The sequence below is a fragment of the Bos mutus genome, chromosome 15, assembly GCF_027580195.1.
Source record: "Bos mutus isolate GX-2022 chromosome 15, NWIPB_WYAK_1.1, whole genome shotgun sequence".
Classification (NCBI taxonomy): Eukaryota; Metazoa; Chordata; class Mammalia; order Artiodactyla; family Bovidae; genus Bos; species Bos mutus.
Window position 1 is genome coordinate 1265341 of NC_091631.1, and position 21136 is coordinate 1286476.

The window sequence follows — 21136 nt, forward strand, 5'->3', positions numbered from 1 at the left end:
CATTGCTGCAATCACCATCTGCAATGATTTTGGAGCCCCCCAAAATAAAGTCTGACACTGTTTCCACTGTTTCCCCATCTATTGCTTATATGTGAAATCAAAAGAAATGGTACAAATCAATGTATTTACAAAATAGAAGTTAAGTCACAGATGTAGAAAGCAAATTTGTGGGGAGGGAAAAATTGGAAGACTGGACTTGACATATGCTATATATAGAATAGATATGTATATACAGAATAGATATATTCTATCTAGAGAATAGATAACTAATATGTATATAGAATAGATATAAACCCCACTGAAAAGCACAGGAGACTATTCAATATGCTGTAATGACCTGTACAGGAATAGAATCTACAAAAGAGTGTATACATGTATATGTGCAACTGGTCACTTTGCTGCACAGCAGATACTAACAGAGCATTGTGAATCAACTATATTTCAATAAAAATATTAGAAAGAAACAAAATGCACAGTGGTAAGGGGAATGAGAAGTACACACAGGGAAAAATAAAAGTATTTGTTGAGTTGGTATGGCTTTTTCTTTTTTCAACCAGTCGAACAATTTACTTCTGAGAAAGTGATGTAAACAGCAGGGCAGGTAGCTGCGGATGCTGCCATGGCTTATCATTACATATGGGGACTTTACAAAATCAAACAGTGTAAGACCCAGGTCACATGCAAGTCTGACAAAGTCATGAGAAGTGAAAAGCAATGGAAATCCTTAAAAACTGAGACTCTTTACATATACCGAATGATTGTGGTGGGCTCTGCTGGTGTATTTTACAGATGAACTGACTAAAAAGAAGACCCAAAGTGGCTGACAAAAGAGAAACGACAGAGAAGATTTACAGTGTTTGGTGCTGTTGTTGCTTAGTCACTAAGTCATGTCCTACCCTTTAGGGACCCCATGGACTGTAGCTCGCTAGGCTCCTCTGTCCATGAGATTTCCCAGGCAATAATAGTGGAGCGGGTGGCCACTGCCTTCTCCAGGGGATCTTCCCGGCCCAGGGATTAGGAAACAGTTATAGGGTAACTGTTGTTGAGCTGGGCCCAGCTGCTGGGTCCCTGCTCTGTTGAGACAGGGTCCCCGTGGCCTTCTCCCTGCCTGGACCTTGCAGTGCTATCCTTCTCCCGGACCCCCACGTCCATTACAGTTCACATTTGTGCCTGGCTTGCTGTCAGCTGCACTCCAGGGATATGTTCTTTCTTCTGTGTATCTGGATTCCTGCTGATGTTCCTGTTCGATACTGATGTGCTGGGTCCTTTGTATCTGTGCATTCTGGTATAGTGAATTGTCTATGTATGGTTGAGCCCCAGTGTATGACAGCTAATATTTAAAAAATACCTCAGTTGTATACTTGCATCTTGGCCCACTGCCTATAAGGAGACTATCCCTTTTCAAACAGCATGAATCTTCTCCTTAGTCTTTTCATGGCTGCCTTCATCTCCTGGTTCCTCAGGGTGTAGATCAGGGGGTTCAGGACAGGAATGATGACAGTGAGGTTGATGGAGACAGCTCTGTCCATGGGGAGGGTGGAGAAGGGCCGGGCGTAGACGTAGATGCAGGGCACGAAGTGCAGGGTGACCACCGTGATGTGGGCAGTGCAGGTGGAGATGGCTTTCCCCCTGCCCTCCCCAGCCTGAGACTTTATTAATAATAATATGACCATATACGATACAAGGAGGAAGACGAACCACAGGGTGGTGAGCAGTCCGCTGTTGGAAATCATCAGGAGCTCAAGGACAGCAGTGTCTGTGCAGGCGAGTGTGAGGACCTGGGGGACGTCGCAGTAGAAAGTGTCCAGGACATTGGGTCCACAGAAGGGGAGGGGGAGTAACAGGGAGATCTGCACAATGGAGTGGACGAAGCCCCCTGCCCAGGAGGCCACTATCAACCCAATGCAACGCCCCCGACTCATGATGGTCACGTAGTGCAGGGGCTTAGTGATGGCCACGTACCGATCCAGTGCCATCAGCGACAAAGAAAATACATCCACCCCTCCAATAAGATGGAAGAAAAACATCTGGGTGAAGCAGCCATTGAAGGAGATGGCCTTTCTCTGGACCAGAAGGTCTGCCAGGACCTTAGGGGTGGTGATGGAGGAAAAGCAGATGTCAGCAACAGATAAATTCCGGAGCAAAAAGTACATGGGGATGTGAAGGCAAGAGTCCCAGGTCACCGTGACCATGATGAGGAGGTTTCCCAGCAGAGTGGTGATGTACACCAAAAGGAGGAAGAGAAATAAGACCAAGCTCAGTTCTTGATTCTGGGTCAGGCCGAGGAAAATAAATTCTTTCACCCTGGTGCCGTTTCCCAGCTCCATGGACTCATCCTGTTTCTGTCTGTATTCTGAAGTCTACTTCATATGGCAGTGCTCAGCTATTCATTTTGTTTTCTTCTATGAATGCAATTCAGGTATTCCTCAGGTTGCTGCAGTGTTTGCAACGTGTTGAATTGTCCAAATTTTTAAGATTGCAATCTGTTTGGTGATTCAATCAAATTATCATATGAGAAATCATTCAGTCAATTGTTTTCCCATAAAACTATTTTTGAAAAGAAAAAGTATTTGTGTTAAGTAGAGACTTTTAATTTACATCTAATTTTATTTAATATGTTTTTGTTTTAAAATATTGTTATCATTTTTAATTTCACACCAATTAATTTTTCATTCTGCTAAGTCACTTCAGTCGTGTCCATCTCTGTGCAACCCCATAGACGGCAGCCCACCAGGCTCCCCTGTCCCTGGGATTCTCCAGGCAAGAACACTGGAGTGGGTTGCCATTTCCTTCTCCAATGTATGAAAGTGAAAAGTGAAAGTGAAGTTGCTCAGTCCTGTCCAACTCCTAGCGACCCCATGGACTGCAGCCCACCAGGCTCCTCCATCCATGGGATTTTCCAGGCAAGAGCACTGGAGTGGGGTGCCATTGCCTTCTCTGAAGAAGACATCTGATGGCTAGTAAACACATGCAAAGATGCTCAAAATTGTCATTATTAGAGAAATGCAAATCAAAACTACAATGAGATATCACTTCACATTGGCCAGAATGGCCATCATCAAACAATCTGCAAACAATGAATGCTGGAGAGGGAGTGGAGAAAAAGGAACCCTCTTGCACTGCTGGTGGGAATGTAAAGTGATACAGCCACTATAGGAGACAGTGTGGAGATTTCTTTTAAAAACTAGGAATGAAACTACCATATGACCCAACAATCCCACTACTGCACTGATTACCTGAGTAAACCATGGCTGAAAAATGCACATGCACCCCAATGTCCATTGCAGCACTATTTACAGTAACTAGTACATAGAAGCAACCTAGATGTCTGTCAACAGATAAATGGATAAAGAAGCTATGTACAAATATACAATGGAATATTATTCAGCCATAAAAAGAAATGCATTTGAGTCAGTACTAATGAGATGCATGAACCTAGAGCCTCTTATACGGAGTGAAGTGAATCACAGAAAAACAAATACCCTATATTAATGCATATATATATATATGTAATCTAGAAAGACGGTACTAATAAACCCATTTTTCAGGGTAGCAGTGGAGACACAGACATGGAGAACAGACTTATGGACCTTTGCTGTCACTGAGATGACCATCTTAGCTCTGAAGTATTTCATAGAACTGAGGAGTATTATGGACCTTTGTTGTCACTGAGATGACCATCTTAGCTCTGAAGCATTTCATAGAACTGAGGAGTATTATGGACCTTTGCTGTCACTGAGATGACCATCTTAGCTCTGAAGCATTTCATAGAACTGAGAAGTATTATGGACCTTTGCTGTCACTGAGATGACCATCTTAGCTCTGAAGTATTTCATAGAACTGAGAAGTATTATGGACCTTTGCTGTCACTGAGATGACCATCTTAGCTCTGAAGTATTTCATAGAACTGAGAAGCATTAACATCAAACTATTTTTACAAAGTCAGTCATGACATCTCAATTTCTCTATGCATAATCTTTAACCTTAGCTAGAAGTTAAATGTCTTTACCTAATTCCTTTGATCCTGAAACTCCAAGTCTGAAGTGTATGCCATTGGGTCAAGTGCAGAACAAAATGCTGGTGACATTAATTCTTGAAAATTTTGTTTCTGAAGGTAAAGCCCTTTGGAGACTAAATATCTTAGCGTCTTTTCTCCCCTTTCAGGAGAGAAAGGGCAGATTCAAAGGCTCACATCTTCAGGTTCTTTCACTGTGTCTTATGTATGCACAACTCCCTTGACGTCTGGCCTCATATAAGAACTGGGGAGGGAATATTACTGGATGAGGAAGGGGAGTCAAGTGCCTGAGCACGCCCCTGGTGATGAATTTTCAGTGGGAGCTATTAAAAAGTCACCAAGACACACACACACACATACACACATACGCATGGACACACTTTACTTGGTGTCCAGATTATTCAGCGGCAGCAGGTGAAGCCTATGCCTTTATCCACAACTCATCAGAGCTTTGTTAACACATGACACTGACTGTTCCTGAGAGACTTGAAGGTCCAGTTGCTGGGGTGTTAGGCTCAGAGGACACCACAGACAGTGAGTTTTCATTCCACCGCCAAAAGCTAGAAAAAGAAAGCTGGACCTCAAATCCTTTGCTGTTCATCTGGTCTCTGAGTCTACACAGGGTGCTCGCGGTCTCATGGATCTCCTCACAGAGAGAAACGCGAGTGCGGTGATGTTTGGGGACCACATGGCGTTCTTGTTTTCCAACAGTGCACCCACGCGGACTCTCTTTCCACACAGCAAGATAAGGATGTTAGTAACGTTGTCCACACAATTATAGTACTTTAATATTGATTCAATTCATCAAATGGTTTCATTTCATATAGAATGTGCTTTGTTTCTAGAATGCTGATGGCTTTGAATATACCTGCTTTGGATTTTGTTTTAGTATATTAAACTAGTCTACATGATAAAAACTATATGTATACTTGTTGTGTGCTTGAGATGAGTATTTTTCCCACCTTTGTAGAAATATAATTGACTTATGCCCTGGTGGCTCAGTCAGTAAATAATAATAATAATAATATATATGTATTATTTATAAATATATAAAAATATATGTATATATAATATATATACATATGGAAAAATTCATATATACACATTACATATATATTATATTATAATCATATAATTATATTATATATTATATATATAATACTATATTAATACATATATATAATAAATAATAATATAATAGACATCCTGGAATGTGAAGTCAAGTGGGCCTTAGAAACCATCACTACGAACAAAGCCAGTGGAGGTGATACAATTCCAGTTGAGCTATTCCAAATCCTGAAAGATGATGCTGTGAAAGTGCTGCATTCAATATGCCAGCAAATTTGGAAAACTCAGCAGTGGTCACAGGACTGGAAAAGGTCAGTTTTCATTCCAATCCCAAAGAAAGGCAATGCCAAAGAATGCTCAAACTACTGCACAATTGCACTCATCTCACACGCTGGTAAAGTAATGCTTAAAATTCTCAAGCCAGGCTTCAGCAATATGTGAACCATGAACTTCCACATGTTCAAGCTGGTTTTAGAAAAGGCAGAGGAACCAGAGATCAAATTGCCAACATCCGCTGGATCATGGAAAAAGCAAGAGAGTTCCAGAAAAACATCTATTTCTTCTTCATTGACTATGCCAAAGCCTTTGACTGTGTGGATCACAATAAACTGTGGAAAATTCTGAAAGAGATGGGAATACCAGACCACCTGACCTGCCTCTTGAGAAATCTGTATGTAGGTCAGGAAGCAACAGTTAGAACTGGACATGGAACAACAGACTGGTTCCAAATAGGAAAAGGAGTACGTCAAGGCTGTATATTATCACCCTGTTTATTTAACTTATATGCAGAGTACATCATGAGAAATACTGGACTGGAAGAAGCACAAGCTGGAATCAAGATTGCCGGGAGAAATAGCAATCACCTCAGATATGCAAATGACACCACCCTTATGGCAGAAAGTGAAGAGGAACTCAAAAGCCTCTTGATGAAGGTAAAAATGGAGAGTGAAAAAGTTGGCTTAAAGCTCAACATTCAGAAAACGAAGATCATGGCATCTGGTCCTATTACTTCATGGAAAATAGATGGGGAAACAGTGGAAACAGTGACAGACTTTATTTTTGGGAGCTCCAAAATCACTGCAGATGGTGACTGCAGCCATGAAATTAAAAGACTCTTACTCCTTGGAAGCAAAGTTATGACCAACCTAGATAGCATATTCAAAAGCAGAGACATTACTTTGCCCATAAAGGTTCTGTCTAGTCAAGGCTATGGTTTTTCCTGTGGTCATGTATGGATGTGAGAGTTGGACTGTGAAGAAGGCTGAGCACCGAAGAATTGATGCTTTTGAACTGTGGTGTTGGAGAAGACTCTTGAGAGTCCCTTGGACTGCAAGGAGATCCAACCAATGCATTCTGAAGGAGATCAGCCCTGGGATTTCTTTGGAAGGAATGATGCTAAAGCTGAAACTCCAGTACTTTGGCCACCTCATGTGAAGAGTTGACTCATTGGAAAAGACTCTGATGCTGGGAGGGATTGGGGCAGGAGGAGAAGGGGGCGACAGAGGATGAGATGGCTGGATGGCATCACTGACTCGATGGACATGAGTCTGAGTGAACTCCGGGAGTTGGTGATGGACAGGGAGGCCTGGCGTGCTGCGATTCATGGGGTCACAAAGAGTCGGACATGACTGAGCTACTGATCTGATCTGATAATATATATTATAATTTATGATAATAATATAATATATAATATATTGTCTATATTATAATATATAATAAGGTATTATACAATAAAATATATAATAGTATATACTATTATATAATATACTATATTATATACTATATTATAAGAACATAATTATAATAATATAATATAATATAATATAATATAATATAATATATAAATATAAATAATATAATAATATATTATACAATATAATGTAATTATAATATAATATATTATATAATAATAATATAATATAATTATATAATAAATTTAATTATAATATATTATATGTATAATATATATTATATAATGTATATGTAACAATATATAATTATATAAATATGTTTAAATGCATATTTATTGTATATTTATATTATTTATATTATATATATTTACCCACATCTTTATCCATTCATTCACTGATGACACTTAGGTTGTTTTTATATCTTGCGTATTATGAATCAGCTACAGTGACCATGGGGGTTCTTATACTTCTTCTAGACCCTGATTTCCTTTCCTTTGGATATATACCCAGAGGCGGAATTGCTAGATCATTTGTAGTTCTACTTTCAATTTCTTGAAAAACCTCTATATTGTTTTTCAAAGTGGCTGTACCGATTTATGTTCCCACGAAGAGTGCACAAGGATTCCTCTTCTCCATGTCCTTGCTGACACTTACCTCGTGTCTTTTTGACTATAGCTACTCTAATAGAGGGCCTTGCTGGTGGCTCAGTGGTAAGGAATCTGCCTGTAACCCAGAGACCTGGGTTTGACCCCTCGGTTGGGAAGATCCCCTGGAGAAGGAAGTGGCAACCTACTCCAGATGTTGAGTAATATCTCATTGTGAGTTTGACGTGCATTTCTCTGATGTTTTGTGACGTTGAGCACCTTGTCATATACCTGTTGACATTTGTATGTCTTGTTTGGAAAAAGATCTATTCAGTTCCTTTGCCTGTTTTCAAATTGAAAATTTTTTTCCTGCCATTGAGTTGTATGAGGTCTTTATACATTTTGTATATTAACCCCTTACCTGATATATGATTTATAAATATCTTCTCCCATTCTTTAGGTTGTTTTTTCATTTGTTGATTATGTATTTTGTTTTGCAGATACTTTTTAGTTTTTTCCCCATGGAAATGCATTTTATTGTAATTACAGCACCATGTACATGTCAATCCCAAATTCCCAATCTGTCCCCTCTCTGGACTCTTACCCCACTAGTAATCATGTTTGTTCTCTAAATCTGTGAATCTGATTTTGTTTTGTAAATAAGTTCATTTGTATAATTTCTTTTAAAGATTCTATGTATCAGTGATATCATATGATATTTGTCTTTATCTGATTTACTTCACTTAGTTTGATAATATCCAGGTTTATCTATGTTGCTGCAAATGGCATTTCATTATTTTTAATGGCTAATTAATATTCCATTATATATAGGTATGACATCTTCTTTATTTATTCATCTGTTGATGGACATTAGGTTGAGAAGCTTTTAATTTGATGCAGCCCCATTTGTTAATTTTTGCTTTGTTACTTGTGCTTTTGGTGTCAGATTTAAAAAAATCATTGCCAAGACCAAGTCAAGGAGCTTTCCCTCCATTTTCCTTCTAGGAGTTTTGTGGTATCAGGTCTTATACTTAAATATTTAATCCATGCAAGTGAATTTTTGTGAGTGATGTAAGATATGGGTCCAATTTTGATATTATGCATGTGGTTATCCAATTTTCCCAGCAACATTGGTTGAACCGAGTATCCTTTCCCCATTGTATATTCTTGGCTTCCCCCCACCTCCGGCCCCATAAATTAAATGATTGCAATTGTATGGATTTATTTCTGGGTTCTTGATTCTGTTTCATTGGTCTCTATGTCTATTTTTATGCTAGTATTATGCTGTTTTGATTACTATAGCTTTATAGTAGAGTTTCAAATGATCAGTGTGATGCCTCTAGCTTTTTTCTTTCTCAGGATTGCTTTGACTATGGAGTCTTTTGTGGTAGCACGCAAATTTAAGGATTGCTTTTCTATTTTTGTGAAAATTGCTTTTGGAATTTTGATGGGGATTACATGGAATCTGTAGCTACCTTTGAGTAGACTGTAAGTTTTGTAATATTAATTCTCCCAGTCCATTAGCATGGATTATCTTTCCATTTATTGGTATTTTATTCAATTTCTTTAATCAGTATTTTATAGTTTTCAGTGAACAGATATTTCATCTCTTTGGTTAAATTTATTCCTAAGTATTTTACTCTTTTGATGCAGTTATAAATTCAGTAGTTTTCTTAATTTTTCTGATAGACTGTTGTTAGCGTATAAAAGTGATGCTCGTTTTGACTTTTGTGATTTACAGTTTTGTGACTATATATGACTCTATTCCTCAAGTATTCTAGGATGATGTGTTATGAATCTGAGAATTTGTATTTTTCATCAGTCATGGAAATTTCCCCGTTATATCCCATAAAATAATGACCCTTCCCATTATTTTTTCATTCATATTATTTTTTCATTTTGGAACTCATGTCAGATATACTATTTATTAGATCTGTTCCTCTTTCCTACGTATCTTAACCACCCTTCTTGTGTACTCTACCTCATACGTGTCCCACTTCAGGGAGTTATTCAGTTCATATTCAGCTTTCATTTCTAGAAGCTTTGTTTTATTCTGTTTACAAAGTTCCTTTTTTCGTGCTCATTTAAAAACGTTAACTTTTGTTTTTAGCTTTGAGTTTACCTTGCGTTCTGTATCTGATTACTTCCGTCTTCAGAGACCTTGAGCGTCACACTGTGCTCTGGTTGTTCTGCTTATTCGACTGAGTTGGTCTCTGTGGTGGCCTGCTGCCTCTGCTGCTCACAGGCTCAGCTGCCCTGCGGCACGTGGGATCTTGGTTCCCTGACCAGGGACTGGACCACCAGGGAAGGCCTTGGTTGTTTCTTGTGATTCTTGCTAATAATGACTTGTTTCTGCATGCATTTAAAATGTTGTTCTATGAATTTGTGCTCAAGCTATTTATGTGGAAATCTTCAAAGGCTTAGGTTTAGTGTGCATTCCTTCAGATAGGGAAATATTTGTTTCTTTCAGGCATCACAAGGCATTATTAACCCTGCATTGCTGTTAATTCCTCCTTTTGGTGTTTCCTATTTCATCGGCAGTCCAAACTTCAATCTGAGACTTGTGTCAGGGTTTTGAAGTCTCAGAAGAGATGACTCTTTTTCCACACGAAGTTCAGGTTGAGGCAAACAAGTTTCCCTGTAACCTCTGCTGGCGGGACGATTTTTTAGCAGCTTAGCCTTCCACTGGTGGGGGAGCGTTCAATTCTCTGGTTTTCTGCTTTATATTTGTTTTTTGTCCTGAGCCTTTCCCTTCTCTTCTTGTGAATTCTGATATGCACATAAGTGGATGTTTGCAAGAAGCAATGAGTGTGCATGTTTAAATCAGGACTTTGTTTCATGATATGTGCTCTTTCATTTTGCCTAAAATAGCTCTAATTACTTTTTCTCTATGGATATTGATGGTGTATTGGAAAACAATGGTGCATGTAATTTGATTTTATGTGTTACCACTGAGTTGAATTCTTTTGTTATTTTCAATAATATTTCAGTGAATTCCTTACAGAACTTGTGGTGTAGCATCTTAATATCTGAGAATAATAACCCCCCCCCCAATTTTCCCACATTTTTATGCTTTGTCATTTTTCTTGTGTTTTTGAGTTGTAAATGAATTGAAGTGCAATAATTAATATTAGTGGTGATAGCAGGTATTATCCTCTATTAAGGACAGTAATAAAAACTGTTTTAATATTTAGTCATTAAGTATAATATTCGGACCTGCTTGGGTTGGAAAAACTGGACTGGTAGATTTCCTAGTGATCACTGGGGTCTTCTGTGCAATTTAGATGGAATATTGTGAACTGCTTTTCAAATATGAGTTTTAAACGTTCTGAGCAATTTTGTTCTGTGTTCTTGCAAGCATAATTTCTGCATGTCTGGAAAGGTAGTTTAATATGGAGGAGTTATCATACTGGATCTTTGTAATAGAAGAAAACACTATGATTTTATCTTGTGGATTGTATCCTCAGATTTCAGAACTAAATCTTAATGTCTACCTAAACTAAAGCGTACCTGTGTTCAGAACATGAGGCCTCTTAATGAAAGGTCATGACAGCTACCAGGGCTTGTAGTGGTGCTCCACAGCTGCTGGCTGGAGTACAAGAAGGCCCACTTTGCCTGTGGACTAGCCTTTATATTAGATTTATTTTTAAAATCAGGTACCCAAATAGTTGATATTTTCAATAAGCCTTCAAAAAAAAAAAAAAAGAGATTACTGAATCCATGGGGTTGGATCTTTTAATAATATTTCACAAACCCAGACAGTCTTAATCTGGTAGTTATCTTCCTTCAGGCTTTTTGTCAGTTAACAATTTTGGTGGCTCAGATGGTAAAGAATCTAACTGCAATGCAGAAGACCTGGGTTTGATTCCCGGGTGGGGAAGATCCCCTGGTTAGAGAATTTCAAGGACAGAGAATTCCAAGGACAGTTCCAAGGAGCCTGGTGGCCTACAGTCTGTGGGACCCCAAGAGTGAGCACACACATAATACTTGCTACATAGTTCCTGTTAATATTCTTTATTGAGGTGGTCACTTTTTTTTTTTTCAATTCCTGGCTTCTTAAGTATGTTTTGCTTTCCAGGGATGTGGGCTGATTTATGATGAATATTTTCTGAGCCACTGAAATAATTGCACCTTTTCATATGCAGTGAATTATATTAATATTTCTTTTTGAAACTGGAATAAATTCCACTTGACCTTGCTGTTATTACATAATGCATTGCTGTGGAACTTGCTAATATTTTACAAGAATTTTACATCTGTCTCTAAAGATGTGATTGGTGTGTTTACCTACATTAGATATATGATATAATTAGATCAATTAGATGCCATTATATAGTTTGTCAGTAGGGTTGCTGCTAAGTCACTTCAGTCGTGTCCGACTCTGTGCGACCCCATAGACGGCAGCCCACCAGGCTCCCCTGTCCCTGGGATTCTCCAGGCAAGAACACTGGAGTGGGTTGCCATTTCCTTCTCCAATGCACAAAAGTGAAAAGTGAAAGTGAAGTAGCTCAGTCGTGTCTGACTCTTAGCGACCCCATGGACTGCAGCCTACCAGGCTCCTCTGTCCATGGGATTTTCCAGGCAAGAGTACTGGAGTGGGGTGCCATTGCCTTCTCCGGTCAATAGGGTTATGGTATCCTTATAGACTGTATTAAGAAGTGCTCTAAAATTTACAATAAAACTGGAATTACTGGATCCTTGAATATTTATTGGAAATCACCCACAAAGTTATTTGGATCTAAAATTTTTTCAAAGGATCTGTCTTTGGCAATTTTTTCAGTTCATCTATAATTATTGATTTGCTAAGGTGTTTTCTCTTTTAGCCCATTTTTTATTAACTATATTTCCTATGGAAATTATATGGTCTTTTCCATCCTGTAAGTTTTCAGTGCGTTGAGTCCTCTTTTCTTCAGTAGGCTACAAGTTCATAGCATGTATTTATTTGTTCCACCAAAGAAGTGTAACTCTTTTTTTTCTTTCTTCCATTTAGTACCAGGAATTTAAGCAGAAACCTGAAATGGAAGCAGTTCACTCACGCTGTAGTAAATACAAAGTAAAGCAATGATTTTGGCTTGAGCTGTCTGGTTCAGTGGTCTGTGGGAATGTCACAAACAAGCTGAGTCACTGCAAACAATGTTTTTCTGGCTGTGACCACTGGCTGTCACTTCTAACACAGCAGAATCATGCCGGGGGGATGGAGAAAGTGAGCACCACTTCTTACCATGTTCCCCCTCACACTGCCAGTCTCCCTCTGCCTGTGTGCTGGATGTCACAGAGACCATCCACCAGTCAGGCCAGGGGAGGTAGGCCAATAGGCAGGGGCCAATCACTCTGTTCAACTACAGCCAGACTCACCCCCACAGCAGTTCCTGTGGCTCTCGCCTGGACTCCTGTACAGGGATCGGCTCTGGCAGTGGCAGCTGGAGAGGGTACTACGACCTCCCGCTGAATGAAGTTGGGTGAATGAATGGGAGACCTGCAGGGGTCACTTGCAAAGGGCGCAAGAGTGATAAGGGAACAGCTCATTCAGGCAGAAGCTTTTGATACGTAACTCCCAGACTTGCCTGTGGCGCAAGGGGACGCCATCTCCCATGGGAGAGAAGGGGGGGAGGCCATATTCTCACTACGGAGTCTTTCTAGGAGCCAGGGCTTCAAAGCACAGGCTCCGGATTCCTTCTCTCAACCACCCTCTCCACGCTCCGATCTCACTCCTTGTGCTTCTTCTTTTTCTTCTTCGTTGCTGCCTTGCTGTCCTTTGACGTGTGCCTTGCCCTCTTGCCTGTATCACTCTCAGAGTCTGAGCTGTCAGAGTCAGATGACTTCCTGTCTCTATGTTTCTTTTTCATCTTTTCTTTCTTTCTTTTTCTAGAAGAATTTCTCGTGGTGTCAGGCTTTTCAAACTCAGCTGACTTTGGCTCTTCTTTCTTCTCTTCCTCATCAGGTATCAGAGAATACTTGGCCCCACCTGGTTGCATGAAACAATCCTTTGCAAAGTGGCCTTTACAGCCACACTTCTTGCAGGTGGCGTTCAGGACAGCCTCGAGGGTGATCCTCTGCCCTGTGTAATCCTGGAAGGACCACCTCCGCCTCTCTTCCTGCTCAATGATAATGTTGTTGGGATCAAGGTCCTTCACAGTCCCTTGGTTGACAACCTTCATGGAGAGGGATACTTTTATCCTATCATCTTTCATCTCTCGGCCAATAAGTTTCACCCACACTTTGTCGCCAACATCTACTATCTCAGAGGGCTTATCCACGCAACAGGATGACATGTCAGTTCGATGGACCAGACCTTGCTTCCGACAGCCTGGGATTTTGATAAAGGCTCCATAGTCTGTGACCATAGCAACCTCTCCTTGGAAAATAGTGTAGAGAGCAGGCAAGTTCTCCATGGTCTCGGGTCTTCCTGAATTCATCCTTAATGCTCTATGGTCCCTCCATTTCTCTTCTGCTAAAGCTAATTGAAGTGTTTCGTTGTCAGCTTCTGGTCTTCCCCTCGCAGCATTGCGTGAAACACCAAAACCCAGAAGTGTAGCCCTTGAATGTGCCTGGGTCTTTGGGGATAGTAGGCTCTTTCCTAGGAGGGAATACCTTAGCAGGCTTCCGTGAGATAAGAGAAGCGTCTTCCCGACCTCCTCAGGGAGGAGCTGAGGCGGCGGTGTCTTTGGGCCCTAAAGTGAGGAAACCCTGGAGCTTCACAATTTATTTCAATATAAGAAACAAATATAAATAATATGTAAACATAATGCCCATAATAATAAACGTGTTATGAAGCGAAGTGAAATGAAGTCGCTCAGTCGTGTCCGACTCTTTGCGACCCCATGGACTATAGCCTATCAGGCTCCTCCGTCCATGGGATTTTCCAGGCAAGAATCCTGGAGTGGGTTGCTATTTCCTTCTCCAGGGGATCTTCCCTACCCAGGGTTCGAACCCAGGTCTCCCGCATTGTGGGCAGACGCTTTATCCTCTAAGCTCCCAGGGAAGCATAAATACCGGGGAAAGGTTTAATAAATGTGTTATAGGTGGTCAGAATTTGGTTAGAAACAGTCTGTTTTGTACTACTGAATTAATGGCAGTTTTTTGTGCTCCTAAAACAGGATTGGCAAAATAAAACTTGTTTGCTTTATATCTGTCTCTCTTGGGGAAAGTGTATGTGTGTATGTATGTGCGTGCAGGAGACAGGGACTGATTATTTTGTATTTTTGAATACTGAGTTTGTTAAATTCTAAGATGAATTTTTTCTTTCCTTCACATTTAAATGTCTCTGAAATTAAGATGCATCTTAAAATCAATGATTGTGTGTAATATGGTAGCTCTTCTTTTTTACTACCTAGCTGTTATTAGAGTGGCAAATGTATTTTACAGTGGATGACATTTTCAATTAAAATATGGTAAGTATAGTTGCTATAGAAAATACTTGAAGTTCCACCTGTGTCTCATTTCATGAAGTAGAAACAATTCACTTGGTACGACATAGGAGAAACAGTGTAATCTACAATACATGCACTGTGTGATCTTTCTAGACTTTAAGAAATTAGAAATTGGAAAATCTACCTGGCCCTAGTAAATTAAAATAAAGGGATGTGGGCCTGTATAAAGCTTAGAGTGCAAGATCATAGTACACTCTGATTCAATCATTTCCTTTTCCTTTGACTTCCATGAAGGAGCATCTGTTCAAGAAGTAAAGTCAATGTTACTTTATTTATTTATTTTTTTTGGCTGCGTCATATGACATGTGGGATCAGATTCCCAACCAGGGATCACACCTACGCCCCCTATCAAACCTATGCGGTGGAAGTGAGAATTCTTAACCACTGGGCCACCAGGGAAGTCCCTGAAGAAGTAACGTCATCTTTAAATACTAAAAAACCAAGATTAAGTAGAATTTGGTATCAAATTCTTACATACATTCATTTAATCCCTTTCCAAGTATTTGAAACACTTATTTAAAGCTTTTATGGGTCAGACACTATTTTAGACCCTGAGAATATAAAGGAGAATTAGATGTACTAACTTGAAGTTTTATGGAATTTTTAAAACACTGCAATAAGGGAAATGGTAAGCAGGTACACATAGGAAAAATAAAAGCATTTATTGGCTTGGATATGAATTTTTATTTTTTCAACCGAACTGGCTTATGCCCGAGGCAGTGTTGTGGGCAGTAGGGCAGGCAGTCCCACTGGCTGCACTTACATGTGGCCACTTCACCAAATCAGACGGTGTGAGTCCCAGGTCACGTCTAAGTCTGACAAAGTCACAGAGAGTGGCAGGCAATGGAGATCCTTCAAAACTAAAACCCTTTACATGTAACAGATGGTTGTGGGGGCTGTGCCAGTATATTTTATAGATGAGCTGATTGAGAGAGTAGGCCCAAAGTTGCTGATAGAACAGAAATGATAGAGAAGGATGTCCCCGTGCAGAGTCTGGTGCCTAGCATATGCTTGGGAGATACTCATAGGGAACTGTCGTTGCACTGGGCCCCAGCAGCTGTGCCCCTGCTTTGTTGGGACAGAGGCCTGGGCGGCCTACTGCCTGGGCCCCAGCAGCTGTATCCCTGCTTTGTTGGGACAGAGGCCCCGGCGACCTACTGCCTGGGCCCCAGCAGCTGTACCCCTGCTTTGTTGGGACAGAGGCCCCGGCGGCCTACTGCCTGGGACCCAGCAGCTGTACCCCTGCTTTGTTGGGACAGAGGCCCCGGCGGCCTACTGCCTGGGACCCAGCAGCTGTATCCCTGCTTTGTTGGGACAGAGGCCCCGGCGGCCTACTGCCGGCCTGGGTGTCAGAGCGCTGTCACTCACCCTTCGTCTGGACACCCATTTCTAGCACAGTCCGCATCTGTGCCTGGCTTGTTGTCAATTACTCTTCAAGAACTAGGTTCTTTGCCGTAACTTCCTGCTGGCGTTCCTTTCCGATACAGGTGTTCCAGGTCGCTGGTCCTTTGTACCTGTGCCATCCTGGTCTAGTTAATTGTCTATGTACAGTTGAGCCCCTGAATACGACAGCTAATATTTTAAGAAAATATTTCAACTATATACTTACATCTTGATCCACAATCTATAAGGAGACTATCCCCTTTCAGAAAGCATGAATCTCCTCTTCAGTCTCCTCATGGCTGCCTTCATCTCCTGTTTCCTCAGGGTGTAGATCAGGGGGTTCAGGACAGGAATGATGACAGTGAAGGTGATGGAGACAGCTCTGTCCATGGGGAGGGCGGAGAAGGGCCGGGCGTAGACGTAGATGCAGGGCACGAAGTGCAGGGTGACCACCGTGATGTGGGCGGTGCAGGTGGAGATGGCTTTCCTCCTGCCCTCCCCAGAGTGAGACCTCAGCATCATCAGGATGACTGTGTAGGACACAAGAAGCAGGACGAACCACAGGGTGGTGACCAGGCCATTGTTGGAAATCATCAGGAGCTCAAGGACAGCAGTGTCTGTGCAGGCGAGTGTGAGGACCTGGGGGACGTCACAGTAGAAACCGTCCACAATGTTGGGTCCGCAGAAGGGGAGGGGGAGCAACAGGGAGATCTGCACGATGGAGTGGACGAAGCCCCCCACCCAGGAGGCCACTATTAACCCAATGCACCGCCCCCGACTCATGATGGTCACGTAGTGCAGGGGCTTGGAGATGGCCACGTAGCGGTCAAAGGCCATCACTGAGAGAGAGAAGATGTCTGCGCCCCCGAGGAGGTGGAAGAAAAACATCTGCGTGAGGCAGCCACAGAAGGAGATAGTCTTTCTCTCCGAAAGAAGGTCCACCAGGACCTTGGGGGCGGTGATGGAGGAGAAGCAGATGTCCAAGACGGAGAGGTTGCGGAGCAGGAAGTACATGGGGGTCTGGAGGCGAGACTCGCAGCTCACAGTGACCATGATGGCAACATTTGCAAACACAGTTGTTACATAAACTATAGATAAAAGGAAAAATAGGAGTGCACTCAGCTCTTGAGATCGGGTAAGTCCACAGAAGATAAATTCCGACACCCTGGTGTGATTTTTCAAGGCCATTGGATGACATTTATTCCTCCAGGTACAGCTTTGATGGAGAGGAGAATGGCAACCCACTCCAGTATTCTTGCTGGAGAATCCCATGGACAGAGGAACCTGGCGGGCTACAGTCCTTAGGGTCACAATGAGTTGGATGCGACTGAGTGACTAACACACACCTACAGCTTTGAAGGAAACAATGACATTACTGAAAAAATTAAATCAAGCAAAGTTTTACCTCTCATGCAGAAATTGGACATACATAATGAAAAAAGACCATATATCTTGGACTTTCCTGGTGGCAGAGAGGATAGGAATCCATCTGCCAATGCAGGGCACATGAGTTCGATCCCTGTTCCTGGAAGATTCCACATGCCACAAAGCAACTGAGCCGATGGGCCACAACTGCTGAACCCCATGCGCCTAGAGCCTGTGCTCTAGGAGGAGAGAAGCCACTGCAATGAGAAGCCTGAGAGAAACTCTCTGCAACTAGACAGCCCAGAGGCAATAATGAAGACCCAGTGCAGCCAGAAATAAAGAAAGAAAGTAATCAGCAGTGTGCACACATTAAAAGAGTAAATTAAAAAATCACATATCTTATTCTACGTGAACTTGCTCTGTTATCTGGAAAAATCACTCGTTTCTACTTGCTTCAGCTCCCCGACTAGTACAGGTGGTAGGCTTGTTTCCCTCTTGTCTTCAGTGGGGAGTCTTTGGGTTCTGTTCAAGTTGATTCTAGAAGTTTCTGAGGAAAGGAACTTAAGGAAGGTTTCGTATAAGCAGTTGTGGATTCCCTGTATCTTCATGAGCCGGAGCCACAACTATCGAGCCTGTGCGCTAGAGCCTGGGAACTGCAACCAATGAGCCCACGTGCTCCTGAGGCTTGAGCACCCTGGAGCCCCTGCTCCACGCCAGGAGAAGCCACGCCCTGCAGCCAAGAGTAGTCCCCGCCCACCGCAACTACAGACATGCCCGCACAGCAACGAAGCCGGCACAGCCAAAAATAAAAATCAGTTAAAAAAATTGAGAATAGTTAACTCAGCCTTTGAGAAAAAAGCCATCCTCAGCCTTAGCTGAGTTATCTGAAACCACCATAGACATAGGTGGTCCCTATGCCCAGGGATGCCCAGCTGAGATGCCTCACGCTTGGTTTGTGTTGAAACCAGCTTTCAGAGCCTTGAGAAATTATGTGGATAAATAAAAAACATACGTTGCCTTTCATTTGCTCCGGAGGATATGGCTACTTGTTGGTCTTCTCTGGTGACTCAGATGGTAAAGAATCCTCCTGGAGTATGGGAGACCTGGGTTCGATCCCTGGGTTGGGAAGATCCCCTGGCGAAGGGAATGGCAACCCACTCCAGTATTCTGGCCTGGAGAATCCCATGGACTGCACAGTGCACGAGGCAGCAAAGAGTCTGACGCGACTGCGCGGCTTTCACTTTGTTTTCCCAGTTGATTCAGTCTTTGTGGGGATGGTCACCTTTACAGCATGTACTGATTAAGTAGCACATTTTATCCAAGAGACTTACCTGAGTCACCCATCCTGCAAGGAATTTAGACACTTTGTCGAATCTCTTCTGAAAATGCTACTTTCTTCATGTCTCTCATGCATTCCCTTAACTTCATCCTCAGTTAAACCCTTATCATTTCTGCTTAGATTGTTGCAGGAATTCCCTAACTGGTCTTTTCTTTGGTGTAGCCATCTTTAATTCATCCTCTTTATTGTTTCAAGAAATATTAATACATAAATATTTATAAGTCACAAATGGGCTCATTTATTCCTTTGCGGGAGATCTTGGTTTGATCCCCGGGTCGGGAAAATCCTCTGGAGAAGGAAATGGTACCCCACTCCAGTATTCTTGCCTGGAAAATCCCATGGACAGAGGAGCCTGGTAGGCTACAGTCCATGGGGTTGCAAAGAGTCGGACACCACTGAGTGACTTCTCTCTTTTTATTCTTTTGTTGAAAATTTTCAATGGCTCTCTATTGTAAACAGAATAAAGATCAAACTCCTCTCTTTTTCTTTTTATTGAAGTATAGTTGATTTACAAAGGTTGTGTTAGTTTTAGCTGTACAGCAAAGTGACACAGTTATACATCTATCTATCTGTTTATTCTTTTTCAGATTCTTTTCCCTTATAGATTATTACAGGATAAGGATTAAACTCCTCTTATTGCATCCAAGACTTTTTCCCACCTTAATTATTATCTTGTGCTCTGTTTCCTTTGATCCTATTTCAGGTCTTTATTTATTTGCTTATTTTTTCAGAGCTTTAAACATTATGCAAACTCTTTCTGGCCCACAACTTTATAAAAAAAATCAGTAAGATACTTTTAATTTACCCACTTTTATTTCCTATTATCAGAGAAGTGTATATCCTTTTCTGACCACCAAAAACTCTCAAATTATACAGACTTTCAAACTCCGAAAAACGAAATCAGCTCTGAATTATTCTACAACATTTAACAAGCGTCTAAAGCTGAAACCTAAATGTGATGACAGGATTTTATTAAATCTTGGCGAAGCCCTGTGAGTAAAACTTCAGATTAGCCTGCAAAAGCCAGCACACATACAAATCAGATTTCCTCTCCCTAAATCATCGCTGTTTTAAATCCCGTCTTGGCTGTTACAGTGTTGCCTTTAACCTGCAAATGTCAAGGTCAGTCGGAGGTGAGGGCCATGTGGTCTTAGGGAAGAGAATAAGAGAATGAGGAAAATATTTCCAAATCTCAGAGGACAAGTACTTGAGGAGAAAGTAAAAGAACTGCATGATGCATGCTTTTTGCCACATTTTGGAATATAAACTCAAATCCAAAGTCTTCTAAGAAGGCTGAGCACGGAAAAAGATGAAGTGTTTAGAAATTAACAAATAGTTTATGTATTTCAAGGGAAATTCATGCCCTCGTAGGCAAAGGAAATCTATATCCTGCAGTCTACAACACAGAGCGTCACTTTCAGTGTGTTAGGGGAGATTTCTTGGAGGAGGTGACGTCAGAGACGATTTCGAAGGACTGGTATTACTAGAAGGGAAGGCCCACAGTTTTGGATCTGTGTTCCTCTTGTTCTCCCCACCTACCATGCCCTCCCACTCTCATGATCTTCTCATTGATGAGCAGTGATCTTTCAGACTCCAGGAGCTGGTGATGGAAGGGAAGCCTGGCACGCTGCAGTCCATGGGGTCGCAAAGAGTGGGGCATGACTGAGCGACTGAACCAAACCAATCTTTCAACACTCAGGTCCAGAGTCTCCTCTTCTGTGAACATTTTCCTGATGTCCTTTTATGACGCATAATTCCCTGCACTGACTTCTCTTCTGGCACCTATAACAGGTATTCCATCTAATTTCTTCTGTCTCTCCTCACTTCAGTATATTTCCTTGTTATATCTCAAGTCCATCCTGTCTGCTCAGTATTTTATTTATCCTAATGTCATCAAAGCTTTCCTTAGTCTGGGTCACATGTTAGGTGCTCAGTAGTTTTTTTTTTTTTTTTTTAATTAATGAATAAACTTCACTGGTAAGTGCACATCCTGATTTACAAGCCTTGGCATCAGATTGTGTGTGAATGAGCAAAAAGGATCTAGACAAACATAAGAAACCCTTTGTTAATGTCTTTGACTTGGCCTTAGGGATAGAGAGATTTGTTTTCTGCTCCAGGCTATAAAATAGCTCTGCGACCTTGAGAGAGTTCTGTGGCCTCTCTGTGCCTCTGCGCCGCAGTTTGAGAATGTAAGAGCAGTCTAGAATGATGCAGTGTTATGTACCATCCAGTGTGATGCAGTGTTGCTGCTGCTAAGTCGC

The 21136-nt window shown here is 41.5% G+C and overlaps 3 protein-coding genes across 3 annotated transcripts; all 3 read right to left on the reverse strand.

Moving 5' to 3' along the window:
• Positions 1-1391: 1391 nt before the first annotated feature.
• On the reverse strand, positions 1392-2327 carry LOC102268743 (olfactory receptor 4D10). The gene has a single exon (XM_005905551.2). It carries the CDS (start codon positions 2325-2327, stop codon positions 1392-1394), a length of 936 nt encoding a protein of 311 aa, XP_005905613.2.
• A 10736-nt stretch (positions 2328-13063) lies between these two features.
• LOC102268470 (zinc finger CCHC domain-containing protein 17) lies at positions 13064-13879 on the reverse strand. Its single transcript, XM_005905550.3, has one exon. The coding sequence runs from the start codon at positions 13772-13774 to the stop codon at positions 13064-13066; it is 711 nt and encodes a 236-aa protein (XP_005905612.2). The 5' UTR covers positions 13775-13879.
• Positions 13880-16423: 2544 nt separating this feature from the next.
• Positions 16424-17359, reverse strand: LOC102268183 (olfactory receptor 4D9). The gene has a single exon (XM_005905549.3). It carries the CDS (start codon positions 17357-17359, stop codon positions 16424-16426), a length of 936 nt encoding a protein of 311 aa, XP_005905611.3.
• Positions 17360-21136: the final 3777 nt, after the last annotated feature.